The sequence below is a fragment of the Lissotriton vulgaris genome, unplaced genomic scaffold, assembly GCF_964263255.1.
Source record: "Lissotriton vulgaris unplaced genomic scaffold, aLisVul1.2 SCAFFOLD_802, whole genome shotgun sequence".
Taxonomy (NCBI): domain Eukaryota; kingdom Metazoa; phylum Chordata; class Amphibia; order Caudata; family Salamandridae; genus Lissotriton; species Lissotriton vulgaris.
The window spans coordinates 519965-539910 of record NW_028250238.1 but is presented as its reverse complement, the minus strand read 5'-3'; the positions used below and the strand labels follow the sequence as shown (position 1 = coordinate 539910).

At 48.3% G+C, this 19946-nt stretch overlaps 1 protein-coding gene across 1 annotated transcript in view; it reads right to left on the bottom strand.

Moving 5' to 3' along the window:
* The window catches only part of FURIN (furin, paired basic amino acid cleaving enzyme), a 375254-nt gene that overhangs the window by 17689 nt on the left and 337619 nt on the right, over window positions 1-19946 (bottom strand). Inside the window, exons 13-15 of the mRNA XM_086950518.1 lie at window positions 16245-16424; window positions 14307-14431; window positions 3742-3858 (exon numbers count right to left, since the gene is read on the bottom strand). Of these exons, the coding sequence (XP_086806644.1) occupies window positions 3742-3858; window positions 14307-14431; window positions 16245-16424 (422 nt within the window). The remainder of the gene's footprint in view (window positions 1-3741; window positions 3859-14306; window positions 14432-16244; window positions 16425-19946) is intronic.

Here is a 19946-nt window from a genome sequence, read left to right as displayed (position 1 = left end):
AAATAAACTATTATCGCTTAAATTACCAAACATAAAAAAATCACAAATCAGAAAATGATCTTAATTCTCGTACACAATCAGTTTTAAATCCAATAGAATATTTAATGTTCGAAGAAATTCCCTACAAAACAAATGCCAAAATCTCTAGGAAATGCCACAATCCGACCTGCCCCGGTTTTAAAGAGAACCTAAGCTTCAATTTTATTGGGAAACAGTGGGCAATTAAAAAACGTTTTCATTATCTAGATGGCTCCGTGACCTTCAACACATCATGAAATGCATTTTTGCAAAAAGTCACCTAACCTTGAATGTAAAGAGGCTTCTTCAATTTACACAAGGGAAGGGCTTCCAGGAATACTGATGCTCTCATTTCAGAGGCTCTGAACTTCAAAGATGACGCAGAAGTTAATCAATGTGTTCTTCAAAGAGGGCATTGATGATGGAGATGAACTAAGTAAATCCAGTGTCCTCGGCTTCTTAACACTGGCTCAGATCGCACGAGTAATGTGATAATGTAGGACAAAGAATCTCAATATTCACAAGGTGTAGGCTGGCTCACAAGTATGCATTCTAACAAGCCTCGCTGTAATGCCTAAAGGATACAGAATATTTAATAGATTTGATAGCTTTTACTTATATTTCTCCCAGAGATGCCGTGAAGGGTAACAGGGGCCCTAACTGAGCTAGCAGAACTCGAGGGTTGCAGCAGAGACAAATTCCCACTTAGACTAAATAAATAAACAGGGTAGCAGAAGGTTGGCCATCCAAATAAGGGCTACTTGAGAGCTCCACGTTTAGCCAAATTTCTCGCCTCTTCGTCTTTGTTCAGCAGTTAGTACTCCCTATTTTACCTTCTTCCACAGTCCTACCTGGTCATTAGCATTGCCGGTTGTCTCTAGCCTCACTGGTTCATTCTAGCGGAAACATTAGCAACCGTTCTATTCCTTTTCGGGGGTCCACTTCAATGAAGTGTTATTTTAATTTTTTTTATTTACAAAGGAAATGACAAATTGTGCACTTTTCTCCGTGGTTAAGGTTAAGATTATTACTTAAAAACTTTAATATCTGCTTGTAGGTGAAGCTGGCTGCACTAGTACATACAACAAAGTAAAATATTTACTTACTACAGATTTAAGTGACAATTTTTTCACTTACTTTGTGGTGGGAAAGGCCCAGTTTTAGCCTCCTGTTCAATTTCTTCCAGACAAGGGCTTAGAAGGGTATTTGCGTTACTATTACAAATATCTGATATAGATATTTTTAGAACTGGGGGTCTCTAGTTGGCAGAGGTAGGTACCACTGTCCAAATAGGGACCTTTGCTTCTAGTCAGGGTAAGGAGGAAACACTCTTTAGATAAGCTCTGCTCACCCCCTTGGTAGCTTGGAACAAGCAGTCAGGCTTATCAAATGCAATGTGTAAAGTATTTGTACCAACACTCACAGTAACAGTGAAAACACCCCAAACAGACTCCACAACAGTTTAGAAAAATAAAGGTATTTAATCTAAACTACACAAGACCAAAACAACAAAAATCCAACATACAGAGTTCAAGAATAGGGTTGCGAAAGAGTTCTTAAAGTTGCGATAAAACGAATCCCCAGTTGCGTGAAAAGTTCACAGTTGCGTCACGTTTAGCCAACAGTACCTTTAACCACATCGATGCCGATGATATTCCTCTCCTGTGCCGGGCCGTAATAAAAACGGGTGTGGTCATGACGAGCTCAGCTCGTCATGAGCACCTGAGAGGTATATGCCATGACGAGCTGAGCTCGTCATGAGCACCGAAGGGGTTAAATGAGACAAAGTTCCAAAGCAGAAGTTGGTGCAGTGGAAAACAAGCGATGCATTTCTCCTGAGACCATGGGGAGACGTTGGCAACAGCCCGCTGCAGCAGCGGGCGTGTTGCGACGAATCCGGTCTGTAGGGGGGAGGAAGGCGATGACTTGTATGGATTCCGGTGCGTAGGTTCCGTAGGATGTTTGGTCTCGCAAAGGCACGATGCGATGTTCTGTAGGAGCTGCGACGGTCTCCGGGGCGACTATGCGTGATCCTGCGGCGATCTTCCTCTCGCAGCTCCTCGATGCGATGGCTCTGCGACGATGTTCGCAGCGACGATCTCTGCCATCGTAGCGGCGAAAATTCCTCGCACTGTCGGGAATGCGCTCCGCAAGCGAGCAATGCGATAACTTTTCTGTACCAAAGTTTCTCAAATCTTGGTTTCCAGCTTCCCAACACAAGGACAACTCCCAGAGGCACCACAACTGGCCCAAGCACTCTAGGAAGGGCAGAGCTCTCACAGCAGAGCTCAGGGAAGCTGGGGGTGAAGTCCTCTTGTTCCTGGGACTTCAAAACAGGGAGCCAGCTCACAACAGGCCCTTGGAGATTCCTTCAAGTAAGGGGACAAAACAACAAAGTCCTTGCCCTCTCCTAGGCAGCAAAGCAACTGCAGGTCAGTCCAGCATCACAAAACAGGGCAGTCCTTCAGTCTTCCAGCTTTCTCCTTGGCAGAGGTTCCTTCTTGTTTCCAGAATGATCTAATTTTCTGTAGTCAGGGGTCCTGTACTTATACCACTAAAATTCTTTGATCCCTTTGTGCAGGAGGGCTCTGAGCCCGGTCTGAACCAGTTCTGGGTGTTCCTTGAGCACTTTGTTTTCCTGGCCTTTCCTTTCAGAGAGAGGGGTAGGGTCGTCAGCTGCCCAGCAGGAGGTGGAGTCAGCATTGTGGAAGGCAGGCACAGCCCTATTCAGGCCCAGGGTCTACCCCCTCCCACCACTCTAGATGCAGATGAAGCTATCCAGCCCAGGAATGGCCCTCTCAGACTCTGGGAGCCACCCAGCCCCTGTCACTCACAAACGAGACAGTCAATTCACAAACAGGCCAAGGCACACAAAGGTCAAGTGCTGTTCTCAAACACAGGATTTAAAAACAACCTTTCCTAAAAGATGTGTTATTAAATTCTGAGTTCAGGGATACCAGACTTTTATGTCCTATCTTGCTCCTATGGGAAGATATGCTGGTAGCCACTGTAGCCAGAATTCCCCATGATAGCCTAGGGGGCAAGATAGCCTTACAATAGTGAAACGAAAATGGCTGTAATTCACTACCAGAGCATGTCACCTGCACAAGTACATGCTCTACCTTTCACATACACTGCACCCTGCCCAAGGTGGTACCTTGGGGCTTCCATAGGGGTGACCAATGGGTACAGAAAGGGAAGGGTTAGGCCTGGCCAGTGGGGACACCGACCAGGAGGACATGGCAGTTCATAGACTGCACACAGGCACTGTGGTGGCAGGCCTGAGACATCATTTTAGGGCTACTCATGTGTGTGGCACAATCAGTGCTGCAGGCCCACTAGTAGCATTTCTCATCACAAGCCCTGGCACACTCAGTGCACTTTACTAGGGACTTCTTGGTGACACGAATATGTCAATCATGGATAACCAATCATAACAATTTACACAGGGAGCACTTGCACTTTGACACTGAACAGCAGTGGCAAAGTGCCCAAAGCATCTAAACCAGCAAAAACGAAATCCAGCACAGCATCAAAAATACAGGCGGTAGAGGCCAAAAAGATAGGGGGAAACCACGCCAAAGAAGCCAGGTCTAACAGATATATATAGATAGATTAAGTCCGCCACTTCAGTGCAACTGGATTTATGCATTCCTTTGCTTATTGATTGTAATTCATAAGTGGATGTCTGTATTTTTGGCAAATAGGGACAGTCATACATACCAATGCAGGCCTGACCGGAAACTGATGTTTTACAGCCACTGCTAGACATTTGGCTTGAAGGGTTCTGCGACTCCACCACAGTGCCATACAAAACGAGTGTGAACTGCGTCAGGGTGCCTGTGAAAACAAACACAAACATATATGGATTCTACAGCAATTCTTATGCGCAATTATTAGAGCGTTGAGAAGAGAAAATGTATGTTTTGTTACAGATCTAAACACACTTGATCCACCAGCTCCTTACTCCAAGACTCCTGGGATTACAATTATGTAGCGTGCTGTTCAGGTTTGCATCTCATTCTCATAAGTTCCAACACAACTTTATCAAAGCAACTTAGAAGCTTAGACTCACTCCTCTGAAGCCAGTGTCATTATTCCAAAGGCATGAAAAGGGTTAACACAGATGGAGAGAAATAGTTTTGATATATCTGCTAACTCCAATGACAAAATACAGTGAAAATCTAGTCAACCTAGTCCCCTGAATGCTGGTTTAATTCTTGTATAGCGCCCACTGTGACTACAATCACCTCCGGGTGCTTCTTGCAACATTCCAACAGTTTCTACATTAATAAGACAATGTCACAAACGTACATGAGCAAACGAGCCTTAAATATATAGCACAAATGTCAGCAACAACCCCAGCTAAAGTGGGTCATCATTAAGGTCCTTCCTCAAAGCGTAGGAGTAGATTTAAGAACCTGAAAAAATCAATTTGGAAGTGTGCAGAGGGCATATTTGGAACAATAACGAAAAATCATGTTGGCTTGTCCATTTAGACTTTCCCTATAATGACAACCTCTTTATTACTCTGAAATAGGAGCCATCGCAATGATACAAGACCAAGGATAAGACAACACCAAACATGGGGTTGTCTGCAGGTCTTGCTGCAGATGTGCTTGCAGCCACAGATGGCACAACATGGACCAGTTAGGTTTCTGACGTGAATATGGAGAATCCAATGGATAACGAATAGTTTACCTGTCGGTGTAGTTTTGCAGCTTGAAGATCTTTCTGGATTCACTATGCTGTGCATATTCTGCGGTCTTGTGGTTGGGTCCGGATTCGTAGTCTTTACTTTGTTTTCTTTTTTTTTTTTCCGTAGCCCTTGTGGGCGTCGGCGTCACACCTCCTCGGGTGCATTTCCGGTGACGTCGGCATGCTTCCTGCGGAAGCTCCCACTCTTGGGCGCCCTCTTCGGATTCTTTTTTCCGTGTTTCTTTCGTTTCCGAAGCAATGGCAATGTTCTATTTAGGTGAGAATTTTTTACCGCTTTGTCCTTATATTCTCTTACTTCTCTCCCTTCTCTTTTTTTTTTTTTGACCACCTCTTCTCTCTCCAGCCTCATCTTTCTGGCGGAGGTGGGTGGGTTCGCTAGTGAATCCAGAAAGATCTTCAAGCTGCAAAACTACACCGACAGGTAAGAAACTATTCGTTTTGCAGCATGAATCTTTCTGGATCTATGCTGTGCATAGATTTTGTAGCGGTTTCTCATTTCAGTGGCGGCTGGGTGGAAGATGAGCTCTGGTTTCTGAATATATGCTGGAGCACCCTTTGTCCGACTTGTGCTTCTTTGTTCATCTGAACATCCACGCAGTAGTGCTTCGTGAATGTGTGCACCGAAGCCCATGTTGCCGCCAGGCACATGTCTTGTATGGGTGTATTGGCCAGGAAGGCTATTGTAGCCCCCTTCTTCCTAGTGGAGTGGGCACGTGCCCCCTCTGCCAGTTCTTGTCCTGCCCTTTTGTGGCAGAGTTGGATTGTTTGCGCGATCCAGCGTGCAATAGTGGTCTTAGTTACTGTCTTGCCCATGTAACTGTTGGCGATCGACACAAAGAACTGTTTCGTTTTCCTGTGTCCTTTTGTCCTTTCAATGTAATGCATGACCGCCCTTCTGGCGTCTAGGGTGTGCAGAGCTCGCTCTGCGCTAGTGGTTGGTTTTTGGAAAAAAACTCGGTATCTGTATGGACTGGTTCATGTGGAATTTGGACACCACCTTCGGCATGAAGTGTGGGTCGGTCCTCATCACAACCCTATCATTGTGTATTTGTAAGTAGGGTTCCTGTAGCGTTAGCGCTTGCAGCTCGCTAACTCTGCGTAAGGACGTTATTGCAACCAGGAAAGCAGTTTTCATAGTTAGCATCTGTAAGGAGGCCTTGTGAAGTGGCTCAAAGGGCTCCTTCATGAGTTCCGTCAGGACTACGTTCAAGTTCCATGCCGGTGGCGGCACACGCTTGGGTGGTGCGATCCTCTTCGCTCCTTCCAGGAACCTCTTGACAACTTGTGATGTGAAGAAGCTTCTGCCCATCTCACCCCTTGTGTAGGCCACTATAGCTGCCAAGTGAACTCTCAAGGAGGACGAGCTGAGGTTTTTCTCCAGTAAGTGCGTCAGGTATTTTAGCACTGTGGAGTCCTTCTTCATTTTATTGTGAAGTCTTTCCCGCCTGCACCACATCGTGAATCTTTTCCACTTTGCGACATAGCACTTCCGTGTGCTGGGCCTTCGTGCCTCCCGAAGGACCCTGAGGGTGTTCTCTGGCAGTCTCAAATGTGCGAACTCTATGTCCTCCGGAGCCATGCTACTAGGCTCATGCTCTCTGGCTCTGGGTGCAGCACCTCTCTGTTCTGTATGGAGAGCAGGTCTTTTCTTCTGCCGAATCTGTGGGGTGCACACTGTGTCATCTCCATGATCTGCGAGTACCAGGTCTGCCTCGCCCACTGTGGCGCGACCAGTATCAGGGTCATGCTGCTCGCTCTGCACTTGCTCAGTACTCTGTGTATCAGTGGTATCGGGGGAAAAGCGTAAGCAAATGTCCCGGACCAATCTATCCATAGGGCATTCCCAAGGGACCCTTCTTCGTGTTGTCTGGATGCGAAGTTTCGGCATTTTGCATTCTGGCGTGTTGCAAACAGGTCCACTGATGGCGTTCCCCACCTGTTGAACAGCCACCTTGTCTCCTGAGCATTGAGCTCCCACTCGTGGGATGCCGATGTCTGTCTGCTCAGCCAGTCTGCCTGAATGTTCTCCTTCCCTGGTAGGTGTATGGCTAGCAGGTCTATCTGGAGAGGGATGGCCAGTCTCCATATCTCCTGTGCCAGCGTTGAAAGCGTTGTTGACTGTGTTCCACCCTGTTTGTTGATGTAGAACATCGCCGTGGTGTTGTCGGTCTGCAGCAACACCCTTTGCCTGTACAGTCTTGTCTGGAAGGCTTTCAGTGCAAGGAAGATTGTCTTCAATTCGAGGTAATTGATGTGCTTTGTCGCATCTACTGGCGTCCAAAGACCCCTCACTTCGAGTTCCTCCATGCGAGCGCCCCATCCCTTCAGGGATGCGTCTGTGGTGATGGTCACTGTCGGAGTTGGGGGTGTTGGAGGCTTTCCCCTCTTTAAGTTCTCCATGGTCCACCATGCCATCTCCTTCTGCACTGCGTGCGTCACCACCACAAGATCCTCCCAACTGCCAGAAGCCTGTAACCATTGTTCCTGGAGCCATTCTTGCATGGGTCTCATGTGGAGCCGCACATTCGGCACTAGGTGGATGCATGATGCCATCATCCCCATGATCTTGCTCGCAGTCCTCACTGTCCGAGCTTGTCCCTTCCGGTAGAGGCGAGTTTCCTTGACCAGTGCCCTTGCTCTCTTCTCGCTGGGGAACACTTTGCCCTGTAAGGTGTTGATCTCTGCCCCCAGGAAGATCTTCACTTGCTCCGGCTCCATTGATGATTTCTTCCAATGGACGGAGAACCCCAGGTTTATGAGCGTGCTCGTCGCTGTATGTGCATGTTGCTTGCACTTCTGGTACGAGTTTGCTTTCACCAGCCAGTCGTCCAGGTAAGGGTATACGTGTATCCCCTGTCTTCGTAAGTGCGCTGCGACTGCCGCGAAGCACTTCGTGAACACCCTCGGTGCTGATTTTAGTCCGAAGGCTAGCGTTGTGAACTGGTAGTGGCCTCCTCCGATTGTGAACCTGAGCATATGCTTGTGCTTCTCGTTCATCGGTATGTGCAAGTAGGCGTCCTTGAGGTCTATCGTGACCATGAAGTCTCTGACCTGCAATTGCGGTATCACCTCCTGCAGGGAGGTCATCTTGAATTTTTGTGTTCTTATGAAATTGTTGAGGAACCTCAGGTCTAGGATGGGTCTCATTTTGTCGTCTACCTTTGGTACTGGAAGTACGTTGAGTATATTCCCTTGTTTCTTTCCTTGAAGGGAACTCTTTCTATGGCCTGTTTTTGTAGAAGTTCTTGTGCTTCTTCCTGAAGCCTCGCCAGCTGTTCTCTTGCTGGTGGCTTTCCCCTTGGTTTTCAGCTTGTTGGCTTTCTCTCCAACTCCAAGCAGTATCCGAATTGGATAATGTTTAGGATCCATTTGTCTGATGTTATTTCTCTCCATTCTTGGAGGTAAAACTTTAATCTTCCTCCCACTGGTGTCATGTGGTCGTAGGTGTTTAGATTGTCCTGACCCCTTCGTACGTGGTGCCCCCTGGGATCTTTTCTGTGGTCGGGCACCCGGAGGTCTTTGAAGTCACTTCGAGGTGGGCTGCTGCCCCCCTCTTCTATTCTGGCCACGTCCATTTCTCCCTCGAAAGGGCTGACCTCTTGGTTGGTACTGCCAGGACTGCTTCTGCTGACCTTGCTGAGCCTGCGAGTCTGCCTGGTGCGTTTGCTGGAAAGCCTGGTGCGATGTACCTGGCTGGTTTCCACCTCTCCTGCCGGGCCTCCGTGACGGGGTGCCTCTTTTGTTGCCTCTGAACTGCAATGCCCCCATGGATCTTGCCGTCTCGTTATCTTTTTTGAGTTGGCAGAGTTTCTCGTCAACTGTTGCTCCGAAAAGTGTTTCGCCGTTGAACGGTGTGTTCAGGATACTGTGTTGCACCTCGGGTTTGAACCCTGAGATCCTGAGCCAGGCGTGTCTCCTTTCCGTGACACCCATCATCATGAGCCTGCTGGCGGTGTCTGCTCCGTCCAGGGCCGTCTTAAGGCAAGAATTTGCCACGTTTTTCCCTTCTTCGATCAATTTTTCGGCCTTCTGCCTGGTATCCTGGTGTAGGTCCTTCACCAACTGCCCCAGCCCCTCCATGATCTGGTACGTGTGCCGGTTTATCAGGGCGTTGGAATTAGCCATGCGCCAGTGGGTCGCGGCATTCCGTTCGATCCTTCTCCCCACCAGATCCATCCTCTTGCTCTCCTTATCCGGTGGTGGGCCAGAGGTAGTGGATATGCTCGCCCTCTTCCTAGCTGTAGCCGTGATAATGGAGTCTGCGGAGACCTCGCCCCGAATGTAGGCCGGGTCCTTTGAGGAGTGTTTGTACTTTTTCTCTGTTCTGGGAGTTACCGCCTTGCATGTTGCGGGCTCTTTGAATGCTTCCTTTCCCTGAGCCAAGATGCTCTCGAGCATTGGAAGGAACTGGCTTCTTGTTTGTGTTGGGAGCAAAGTCTCTAGCAGGAAGTCTGCTTTCTGCCTTTCCTCGTCAAGCTTTAGCTTGAATGCAGCTGCTGCAGATTGTATCACCGAGTTGTATGCCCCGATGTCGTCCGGCGGCGAGGGCCTCGAGGGGTATGAGTCGACCGCCTCTTCCGGGCTCTCGGTGTCGACATCTAGGTAATTCTCCTCGTGTGGGTCAGAGGTGGCCGACTCGGCGTCCAACCTACTGCCCTCTTCCTCCTCATAGCTATAATCCTCGTAGGGATTCTCTTCACCTTCCTGGTCGTCGACCATCTCGTCGCTAGGCCCATGTCCGTCGACATGTTCTTCCTCTTCGACCAGATCTAGCACGGCGTGCTTGGTCTTGTGTGGAATCGTGAAGGCACTCATCTCGGCGGCGAAATCTTTTCTCCGCTGCAAGAGGCTTGCCATTTCGGCTTCTAGCCGACGTTTTTTCCTTTCCATCTCGGCCGCGTTTTCGGCTTCGGAACGTTCGGCCCCTCTCTTCGTCGCCTGGCTCGGCGGCGAGATTCTCGGCGTCGATGACTTGGACGTCGAACTCGCTTTCGGGTCCTTGGACGGCGCCGAGGCTTTAGGGTCTTTCTCCCTCTACGTCGATCGGTCCCTTTCGGCGACGATCTTCAACGCCTTCTGCTGTTCAACAGCTCTCGGCGCCAGGGACTCCTTCTCCGAGGATCCGCTGGGCCTGTTTGTGGTCGCGGACGGCAGATGTCGCTGCGTCGGCGCCTTTGGGCTCTTGCCCTCGTACTTTCGAGACTCAGAGTCTCTCGTGTTCTTGTGGGACGTCGAGTCTCCTACCTTATCAGGTGTCTTCTTGTAATCGGTCTCTACGACCGTGTAGCTGTCGTCTTCAGCGGCAGCGTTGTCCTCTTCCTCCGAGGACATCCCCAGCTCGTACAGCGATGGTGTTGGGGCTTTTCCTTCGAGGGTGGCGTGTGCTACCCTCTGGCTCTTCCTCACACGAAAGGGTCTTCTGGGCGAAGACAGAGCAGGCGTTGCAGTCCTCGCTTCTGTGTTCTACCGGTAGGCAAAGGTTGCAAACCGGATGCTGGTCTTTCTGCGCGTACTTGTGTCTGCAGTTCGGGCAGAACTTGAACGGCGTGTTGTCCATCCTTGAGCGTTCAGGCCTCCCTGAGCGTGTGGACGTCGACGATCGTCGAAGTTCGAGGTTTTCTCCTTCTTTTCTCTTCGTCAATGTTCTGCGAAGTCTTCTTTAGTCTTCTCCTTCCAATATCTTCTCCAACTTCAAATCTTTTCAGTGCTTTCTCCAAAAATGTCTGGAGCCCAACGGGAACGATCCAGACCCGACCGCGGAAAAAAGAATCTGAAGATGGCGCCCAAGAGTGGGAGCTTCCGCAGGAAGCATGCCGACGTCACCGGAAATGCACCCGAGGAGGTGTGACGCCGACGCCCACAAGGGCTACGAAAAAAAAACAAAAAAACTAAGAAAAGACTACGAATCCGGACCCAACCACAAGACCGCGGAATATGCACAGCATAGTGAATCCAGAAAGATTCACGCTGCAAAACTGCTCGAGTTGACTTGACAGGCATTCTTAGTTCAGAAGACAAGTTTTTGAATGTGTCAATAAGTGTGATGCCACTATCACGGTTACAGAATAATGGGCTGTGCATTATCCTGCATATAAGCAGGCATAAAACCGCAACAATACCACCAGGAATCCTTAGCGACTATTGAAACAAAGACCCAGCAAAGCATATTTGAAAATGATTTATGTTCACTATCACTTAGACATTTTATTACAGCATTACACAGAAGCTAAATTGGCAGCATTGATCAGCAGGCTCTGGAGCTAGTTGTGCAGGTGATTCTTTCCAGATATTTCCCAAGGTATGTAATGTTCCATATTTCACTGTTTGAAGGTGTTTAAATAGATTTCTCAAGTTGTTCTGAAATGCTCAATAACTTTGTGGCACATGTGTTTTATAGATTATGGTCTCCCTTTGTAGCTTCATGTTAACATGAACTGTCATCTATACAATTCCTCCAAACAGAGGAAATTATCCAATGGGACTGGCCACTATCCATTCGTTAAGTGGACAGCCTATGTGATAATTGTTCCATGCATCATTCTATCTCATCCCCCAGATGCTCTGGAGCTTGGTTCCCATCCTACTAGTCATTCTGGTTATGGTGCACCAGGATAGTCGATAGGTTGGGGCCTGACAGGTGGTGGGTATCGGTGAGAGTAATGTAGTAGGAATTTACAGCAATTTTTTTCTTGCGTTTGTAATGAAAATGCACCACAGTTTTATCAAAAGTAAGTTTAAATAAGTGTGATACCACTTCTACGGAAGGATTCAAAATCAGGGCCCCCATGTCTGGTTTCAGGGTCGAGGTGTATTGCTCTGTCTTATTTCTTGCCCAAGGTCAACTTCAAATGGCCCTTGCTAGAATCTAACGTGATGCAGTGTCATGTTGAAGGGACCTTTCATTACAGGCCAATTTTCAATCCGCCTTTTAAGGCCTATGAGGCAGAACTAGGGACTTCGAAGTGCCCTGGTTTTGGGATCAAATGTAAATTCCAGGGGGTCTACCCCCTCAAAGTTAGTCACCCAAAGCAGTTGTAAGAGGATGCTCCAAGGCCACTGGCACTGAAACCACTACCTGCCTCAAGGCAAACGGTGATGACGTGGCTTTTAGTAATTTAGGAGATGCTTAGGTCTGAGTATAGCTTTCTGTGGGTGTCCCTCAGTGTGATATTCTGAAGGAGCAGGCTTCTGAAAGCTTTATCATGGTGTATGGCCCCAGTCCTCATTAACATCAATTACCAGAAAAAGGCTAAAAAAAGTATCTTTATCCCCTGCTGCAGTTTATTCCTCTTCAAACTCTCTCAAAGCCTCCTTGAGGGACGTAGTAGAATCTTCCCTCGCCATTGTGGCTTAGCCCAACGCCACCGCCTCTTCAAAGTAATGATTTTCTTGCACAGGAATGTCAAACATGTCCAGCCGAGTAGTTTGGAGCCATGGAATAAAGGTTGTTGACTGCAAGGAAGTCTTTCCAGAGACAGCAGGCATTACATTGGAGGCAGAATTTGCAGACATAACCCAGTTATCTTGAAAACCAACCCCTTCTAATTAAATCATTTCATACAACCTGAGTCTGCACTGCAACGAGCACTTCAGAGTGACCTTGAACACATGCAGTTTCCATCAACTGGGAAAAAAAGTACTCCTTTTTATTTTTTTGGAGCTTCCAACATTGATCTTCCGTTATTAGGTCTACGGTGCTTTCAAGGACAGACTCCTGCAACTCCCTTTTTACCGTCGGTCCGGTGTATTCCATGACTCAATTCCAACAGAGACCAGTGTACCCATCACGCAAACTACATGGTTTGGCATCTTTAGACCACACATCACCATGGACAGGGTACACTTTCACTGGCGGCCAGGGCAACAAAAGTCCAATTTAAGGTCCTTACATCTGCTTGAACAGCATTCGTGGACAAAACACAAGGCTAGAAGCTGATCCTACGATTAACATGCTCAGGTTCAGTAATGGATATGTGGGAAGATGCTGTTTAGCGGTTTGTGGGGTTAAGCGGTGGACCTTCTGCTGAGCAACCAGTAGACCAATAGCAATCAGATATTTCAGAAAGGAGTTTAAAGCCCAACTCTGCAGGGAATAGTATTCCCTACATGTGGTTACATTCCGGTTGGTCCATGGTCGACATGCTCTTATTCGCGGTCAGAGGAATACTGGAAGACCACTCTCTACCGCCCACCATTGGACACAATTACGGCCAACCCTCCAGAGGTCCAAAAGACCACAGCTGACTTTATGGACTGGGAAAGTCAGTGGCCTGTAATAATCTCTAAACTAGCCTCCCCATAGAACAGGTCTTTAAACACGAATACGATTCATCTAATTGCTTATCTATTTATTTAAGATGTAACCAAGACTGGATTAAAAACACCTCTTCTCCATACCGATTCCTGTAATTGAACTGCAATGGTCTCTAGCGGACCTTCCAGCTTTGAAACCGGACGATTAAACTGCACAGAATGCCCGTCACCACGCCCATATTAAACATTAGATATGCAAGTTAAACTATTACAAGAGGCCTTTTCCTTAAGCACAGCACAGGGAGTGAATGGATGGAGACAAAAGCTGCTAGGAGAGAGGAACATATGCATGAGTGATTTAGAAGATCTGTGCAGCCCACCAGTAAACTGTAGCACTTCAAGTCGATTAGACTGGTCCAGATGTTTTCAAATACCGTTTGATGCTCGTGCTCAGCCTATTTCTATTCACTCAAAGTGTTGGTATACATTGGGGGAGGGAAGCACAACTGGTCCTGAAAAGATCAAAGGGGCAGGTGAGGAAGACACGATTAGAAAGGATTGTTCCTCACAAGTCCCTATAAAAGGATTAGAGAAAGAACACACCGAGGGTGTGAGCAGCAATAGAAACTTACAGAACACAAATGTACAATATAATAAGTGCCAGCGAGTCTATCCCTCAGGCCCACAATCACAAAAACTGAAAGGATGGCAGGAGTCCAGATTAGAGACAGGAGACGTACTAGTCCACAAGAGTGTGTACTTGGGGTATATTGGCGTTGCTTACTCAAAAATGTCCGGGTGCCATTTAAGCAGATTATTTCATCAAAATGAATTTTCACTTGCAAGCACTGCCTCAGTAGACTTTTGTTTACATAAATGAGTACCAGTTTCTAACAGGTGTTTGTATCCATCTCTGACAAAGTTAATTTTTTTACCTTATTCATAGTAATCATGCTGCCAGACGTATGCATGCGTTTTCAATGTGCATGCACTCTTACACTGGCAGCCTGCTCCAAGTTTGGATGCACACAGCTGCCGAGTGCCATGTGATGTGCAACGCCTGCAGCCGGACCTGGCTTTTTAGCTAAAAGCACTTGGCCTTACTGAATTTCCCATTTTTTCCCATAGTGGGCTTTAGAGTAAAAGTCAAGAGTGGCTGAAGGTACGGCACTTGACATCGGGCCACAAGTTAGCTGTGAGCACTACATGACATATGTCCTAGATGTGGGGACAGTCTACTTTGGGCCAATGAGCAGGGACAGTTTTCCATCTCCCTCCGGGTTGCACTGTGCGACTACAAATCCTCCATTACTCACCATAGTTTTTCGCGGTGCCGGTGTTTTCGATTTCCAAGGCCCAGTCACCAGACGGCTTTTCATCCCAGGAATGAGTGGTCATAAAGGCCCAGTCATTGAAGCCTTCCGAGGAGTAGTCATGGGGCCTACCGAGAACACAAGAGGACCCAAAAATTAGAGGCATGGGGGTTTATCAAACACCCACGGAGCCGAGGTAGCACACACACATCACTCCCAGACCCACCTGACCACTGTGCAGCTTGCATAGGGTGCTCCACTTCTAGCAGACAAATCACAAGTCAAAGCAAGGCGAAACCAAGCAGCATAGGATCATTCCTTCCCAGTCTCCCTCCTAAAGCTCCATGTAACAGCATGAAGCCCTACTACGATCAAATAGGTGAGAGCACGCCCACCCCAGCAGAACATACACAGTACATTATTCCTACACCAGAAGGAACTGACAGTGCAGAAGGATCCCAGCAGCAAAACATACCCATTCTCTGAAGTGGGGCGATGGCACAATATGAGCTGCCTGGGAGTAGACATATTTGCCCAAATGCATCAAACTGAATTGCATTCGCAAACGGTGCGAATCGCAAAATTCGTCCGTTTGCGAATGCAATTAATTGATTTTGGATGCATTAAGCTTTTTTGCTATTTTCGCAATTTTAGAAATCGCAATTATGTTGCGATTTCTACAATTGCGATTGCATTTAAGAAATCGCAATTTGAGATTTCTTAAATGCAATGCATGATCATTTCAAAAATGCGAATTCGCAATTTGGAAGAAGTTGGACTTCATGCTAATTTACCGAAAGTTGCATTTTACACACACACACGTCCTTGGGACATGTGTGTGTGTAAATTGCACTTAAGTTTAATTTCAGGGGTGCAGGGAGGGGTTCTTTGGACCCCCGTTCTTTGGACCCCCCCCCTGCACCCTTGAAATGGCATTTTCAATTTGCGATTCGCAAATTGAAAATCGCAAATTGTGAATGCCTTCCCATTGATTCCTATGGGCCAAGAGGCCCATAGGAATCAATGGGAATGGGATTCCTTAATTGCGATTCGCAAATTGAGAATCGCAATAAAGGAAAAATAAGAAATCGCAAAAATATTTGCGAAATTTTGATGCATTGCCGTTTGCGAATTCTTAATTGCGATTCCTTAATTTTCGCAATTAAGGATTCGCAAACGGCAACATTGATTCATGTGGCCGCTTGTGTGTCTTAAAGCATGCGACTTCTGAGAACTTTAAAGTGGCACACAGCACTATCCACATCCGACGCTGTACAAGGGGCTCAGCAAGACACCCATCCCCAGCAGAACCATGCAGTTACCTCTGCGAAACCCCAACTTTTTGAAGGCAGTAATCTTATACTTTCACTCAGCACTCCAGCTAATAGCACAATGCATACCATCATCCACTTACCCATTTCTGTCCACACACGACCCTCCTCCCTCCCCCCTCCTCCCCCTCCCTCCTCCCTCACCCCCCACCCCACCCCCGCCAACCCACCCAACAGACTGCAAGCAGAACGTACAACTTCCTCCGCCCTCCCCATGTAGCATGCACATGGCACATCAGACTTAGGAAGCGCTAGTGACAGGAGAACACTCTTCACAATAAAACGTAGGCAGAATGGCAAAGGCACTGTAGGTTTTGGCAAAGTAATCTTTCTCCACAAGAGCACACATGCTGCAGCTGTGATGGTTTTTGCATACAGAGAGCTGCATCCTGTCCGGTTTAGAGTCTGGGAATGCTGCTTGTGGCTTCTCCATCCAGACCACATGGAGCAGCACCATTTCTAGGTCTAGAAACACTTGAATGGAAAACCTGGCACACTGAAAATGCAGACATGGTTTGGCCAAAACAACCAGCACACTCCAGTCCGCCACCCCAGTTCACGCTGTTCTCTTACTCCAACTGGAAATTAAGTCATGTGAGGAAATCCATACCTGGAAGCCAGGAGAGTAGAACGTGTTCCCATAGGGCTGACAAGATATATGGCCAGATCTCCACGGCGGTTGTAGGACAGGGTCAGCCGGGCCTGCGCGTGCTCCAGCCTGCCAATGTAATTGGAGGTCCCAAAGCAGGCATCCACCTTCCGCCTTACTTCTAATCGACTGCCGATGTCCCTGTGCAAAAAAAGCAAAAAATTCTGAATGATCAGTATAGATTCTACATTTTCACATGATGCGCTCTTCTGCTGCCCAGTGAGGTTTCTGCTTGTGTAACCAGCGTTACTTAAGACTTCATCCAGCAGATTAAAGTCAGTAAAATCATCTCTCCAAAACATAAGAGCTCCCATCCACATAGCTGTCTAAGCATTTGCCTTACAGGATTTCCTTATAAAATGATAATGCGAGATCACACAACAGCAACACTATGCCATATTGCGTTTATGTTTAAAAGGGTTTTATAAAGCGCAACTTTCTGAGGAAGGTATTGTGGCACAAAGACTTTTGAGTAATCACTTAACACAATTCCTGGCCCCATCATAACATCCAGCTTCCAGAGTGCCTGGCGCAGTTGCTGGGACTGTGCGGAGGTGCTGCAGTATACCCATAAAACTTGAAAGATTTTATATGTAGAAAGGACGATAAAGGTGCCCTTCAAAGGCTTTTCCTCTGGTAGCAATTTTGTGTTTTAAAAGAAACGCTGTCTAATAGTTCCCTGCTTTAGAGAAGTACATTTACAGGACAGCACCCCCACTGGAAATCCGTTATATACCCACTGGTGTCTGGCCATTGAAGGGACATCTATATCCGCTCACACATCTACTTATCAACCTCCCTGAAGAAGCAACCTTAACCCTTCCACGCCCACAGAATGGTATCAACCTCCCCCCACCCCAGTGGCAGTTTGTCCATTGGGGGCGTTGGGGCGTTGCCCCACTAGCCATGGACGACCGCTGCATAAATACATACCAATTTAATTACAGAGTAATGATAATTATTATTGAGCCTTGAGGTCGCCATCAGTTGGAGTCACTAACTATAGTGACGTCATCGCGGAAGGGTGTGTGGGGGGCGGGCCTGCAGCAGTGAGTGGCAGCCGGCAGGCTGGGCTAGCAGATAGCAGCAGATCAGCGTGGCAGGGAGGGCAGAGGGCAGCAGAAGTGTGCGCGCATTTAGGACAAGTCATTTTTTTTTTACTTGCCCGCGCATGCGCACACACACAGTAGCCCCTTCCCTCCTCCTCCTCTCCTTGCACTCACCCAGGCAGAGACCCGGGGGAGCCGGGTCTCATTATGGGCAGTATTAGCCCTGCTCCATGAACTCCGTGATTGGCCGGCGCTGCTTCCCTTGCGTTGCGTAGGGGAGGGAAGTTGGCTGCTTCCTGCAGCAGGAACAAGCGTCGTAGACCCACCAGAACAGGCCAGAGCGGAGGTGGTATCCTAGATTCCTAGCCCTCAGGCACGTTCATTTTATAATTTTTAATGCTGGTAAATTTGTATTCGGGTCGCGACCCCCCCTCGAGCATTTCAGCCGCCGCTGCCTTTAGTTCAAATATGCTCAATTCGAGCGCCTTTCGATCCCGAACCTCCTACGGCTCAGCTGGTGCTCACACTGAAGGAAGATCGTGTACACACGGCAATTGCGGTTTGCTGTAGTTCGGTATTAATCTGACATAAGTTAACGAGGTGAAATCTTTGCCCAGAGAGGTGCCTGGTGGGACTAAACAGGTTGGGGAGAGTGGGGGCAAAGAGGAGGGTCGATCTGCAACGCATGTGCCCTGCAGACGAGAACGGGTTGGCATACACTACAGGCCCGGGTTTTTGCTGTGGAGGTGTGGGAGAGCACAGGTTTTGAAGTGTGAGGGGCCTGGAGGAAAGAGGGTGGGGGGCTGCCCAGGAAAGCGTGTGTCCTGCAGGTGAGAATGGCCTGGGCTGGGACATCTTGCAGGCCCGGGTGTTTGCGGTGGGTATGTGGGATTGCACAGGCTTGGAGGGAAGGTGAGGGCCTGCTTTGGAAAGCAGTGCGCTGCAGGGGAGAATGGGCTGGCACTCCCTGCAGGCCCAGGTGTTTGCTGTGGAGATGTGGGAGAGCACAGGCTTGGAGTGTGCGGAGTGATGTGTTTTGTAAAGCCTCTGCCAGAGCAAACGGAAGCGTAGGAGTGACATCAGTCGTGAAACCATTTTTTTAATGTATTTGTTTTTACCATGCTCTATGGCAGCCACGGGACGGTGCACGGAAAGAGGAGTAGGTTGCAAGAAATTAGAAACAGTAAGCGGACCACCAGGCGTACGTTTGCCAAAATGTGTGAATCTTTAGGTGTTTCCAGAATGTTCTGCGGTCACTGTGTACTGGTGTTAGAAGTGATTAGTCAAAGTGCTGGGTGACAGCAGGCTCGTAGCGGGGGCTGGTCTGATGGATGCAAGGCTGATGCAGCATTTCATCCTCTCGCTGCCAGGGAAAGTGCCGCATTGAAGTGTGTACTGGTGTTAGAAGTGATTAGTCGAAGCGCTGGGGACAGCAGGATCGTAGCGTGGGCTGGTCTGATGGCGGATGCAGCCATGGCTGATGCTCTCATACGTTCATTCGTTATGCATACGCCTCACCAGCTTCAAATTCCACCAGCCGCCACTGCCCCACCCACTTTTTATAGGCAAAGAAAGCTGGAAACACAGCGCCCGACTCAACAGACCAAAAGGCATCCGCGCCACACTGTCCTTTGATGCCCTCATCCCTGCACACAATGTTCTAAACAAACAGATCATGGCAGAATGCAGTCGCTGCCATCAGATACAATCAATGACTAAAGAATACAGGAGTCTATTTTAACCTCACTGGCCACCCCGCCTGTAAGACTCCACTCTGAACAACCCGAAACCGAACAGATGCAATGGCGACAGACCACTCGGCTTCCGGTTCAGGAATAGCCCAGAACCACAAAGGGACCCAAATCCTGAAAGTGCTACAGAACACAGATACGTTTAGGTACTATACAAATGTACGGAACATGACGCCCGAGGCAGGCATCTTCAATGTGGGTGATCATGGTTCCTAGAGCGTAGGACAAACCCATCAAATCAATTCATTCAGAAGGACAGCTACATCAGCATTCAGAAGTGGTACCCAAAGGGGCTGAAACAGGCAGCTGGCATTTCCCTGGCACTGCCACTTCTGTTTGAGACGCAGAATAACTGTCTCGAGGCAGCCGACGCGGGTTGATTTATGAGCCGCGATCCTTAAAAACACATTTGTCGAAGGATAGCGCTGGCATATTTGTTCTCAGCAAGAAGGACGTGCACCTGCCGCGACTCTCCAACAATATCCGCTTTCTGGAAGCGGTACAAGGCTATTGTACACCAAGTACAAGGACGCAAACTGGACAAATTACAGCTGGAGGCGCCCTGCCAAGGAGAGGCTGCAGGAACCCACGGGAACCACCAGGGGCGCCTGGGAACGAGCCAGCACTGAAGACTGCCCAAACCCCGCCTGGTTTCTTGTACCCGGCATCGGTTCATAAACCCCGCAGTACCAGACACGTTCACAGCAGCAGGGAGGTGTGCCTCGCCGCCACAACAGATTCAATGCATTGTTGGGTAGAAGGGTGTCCTAAGCATACACGAGGCAGCGCTGCAGTTCTGACGCGTGTTTGCAGGCCCCCCTTTATCAGCTAGGCCAAGAACCCCCTTGTTCACAGGAGCCAGA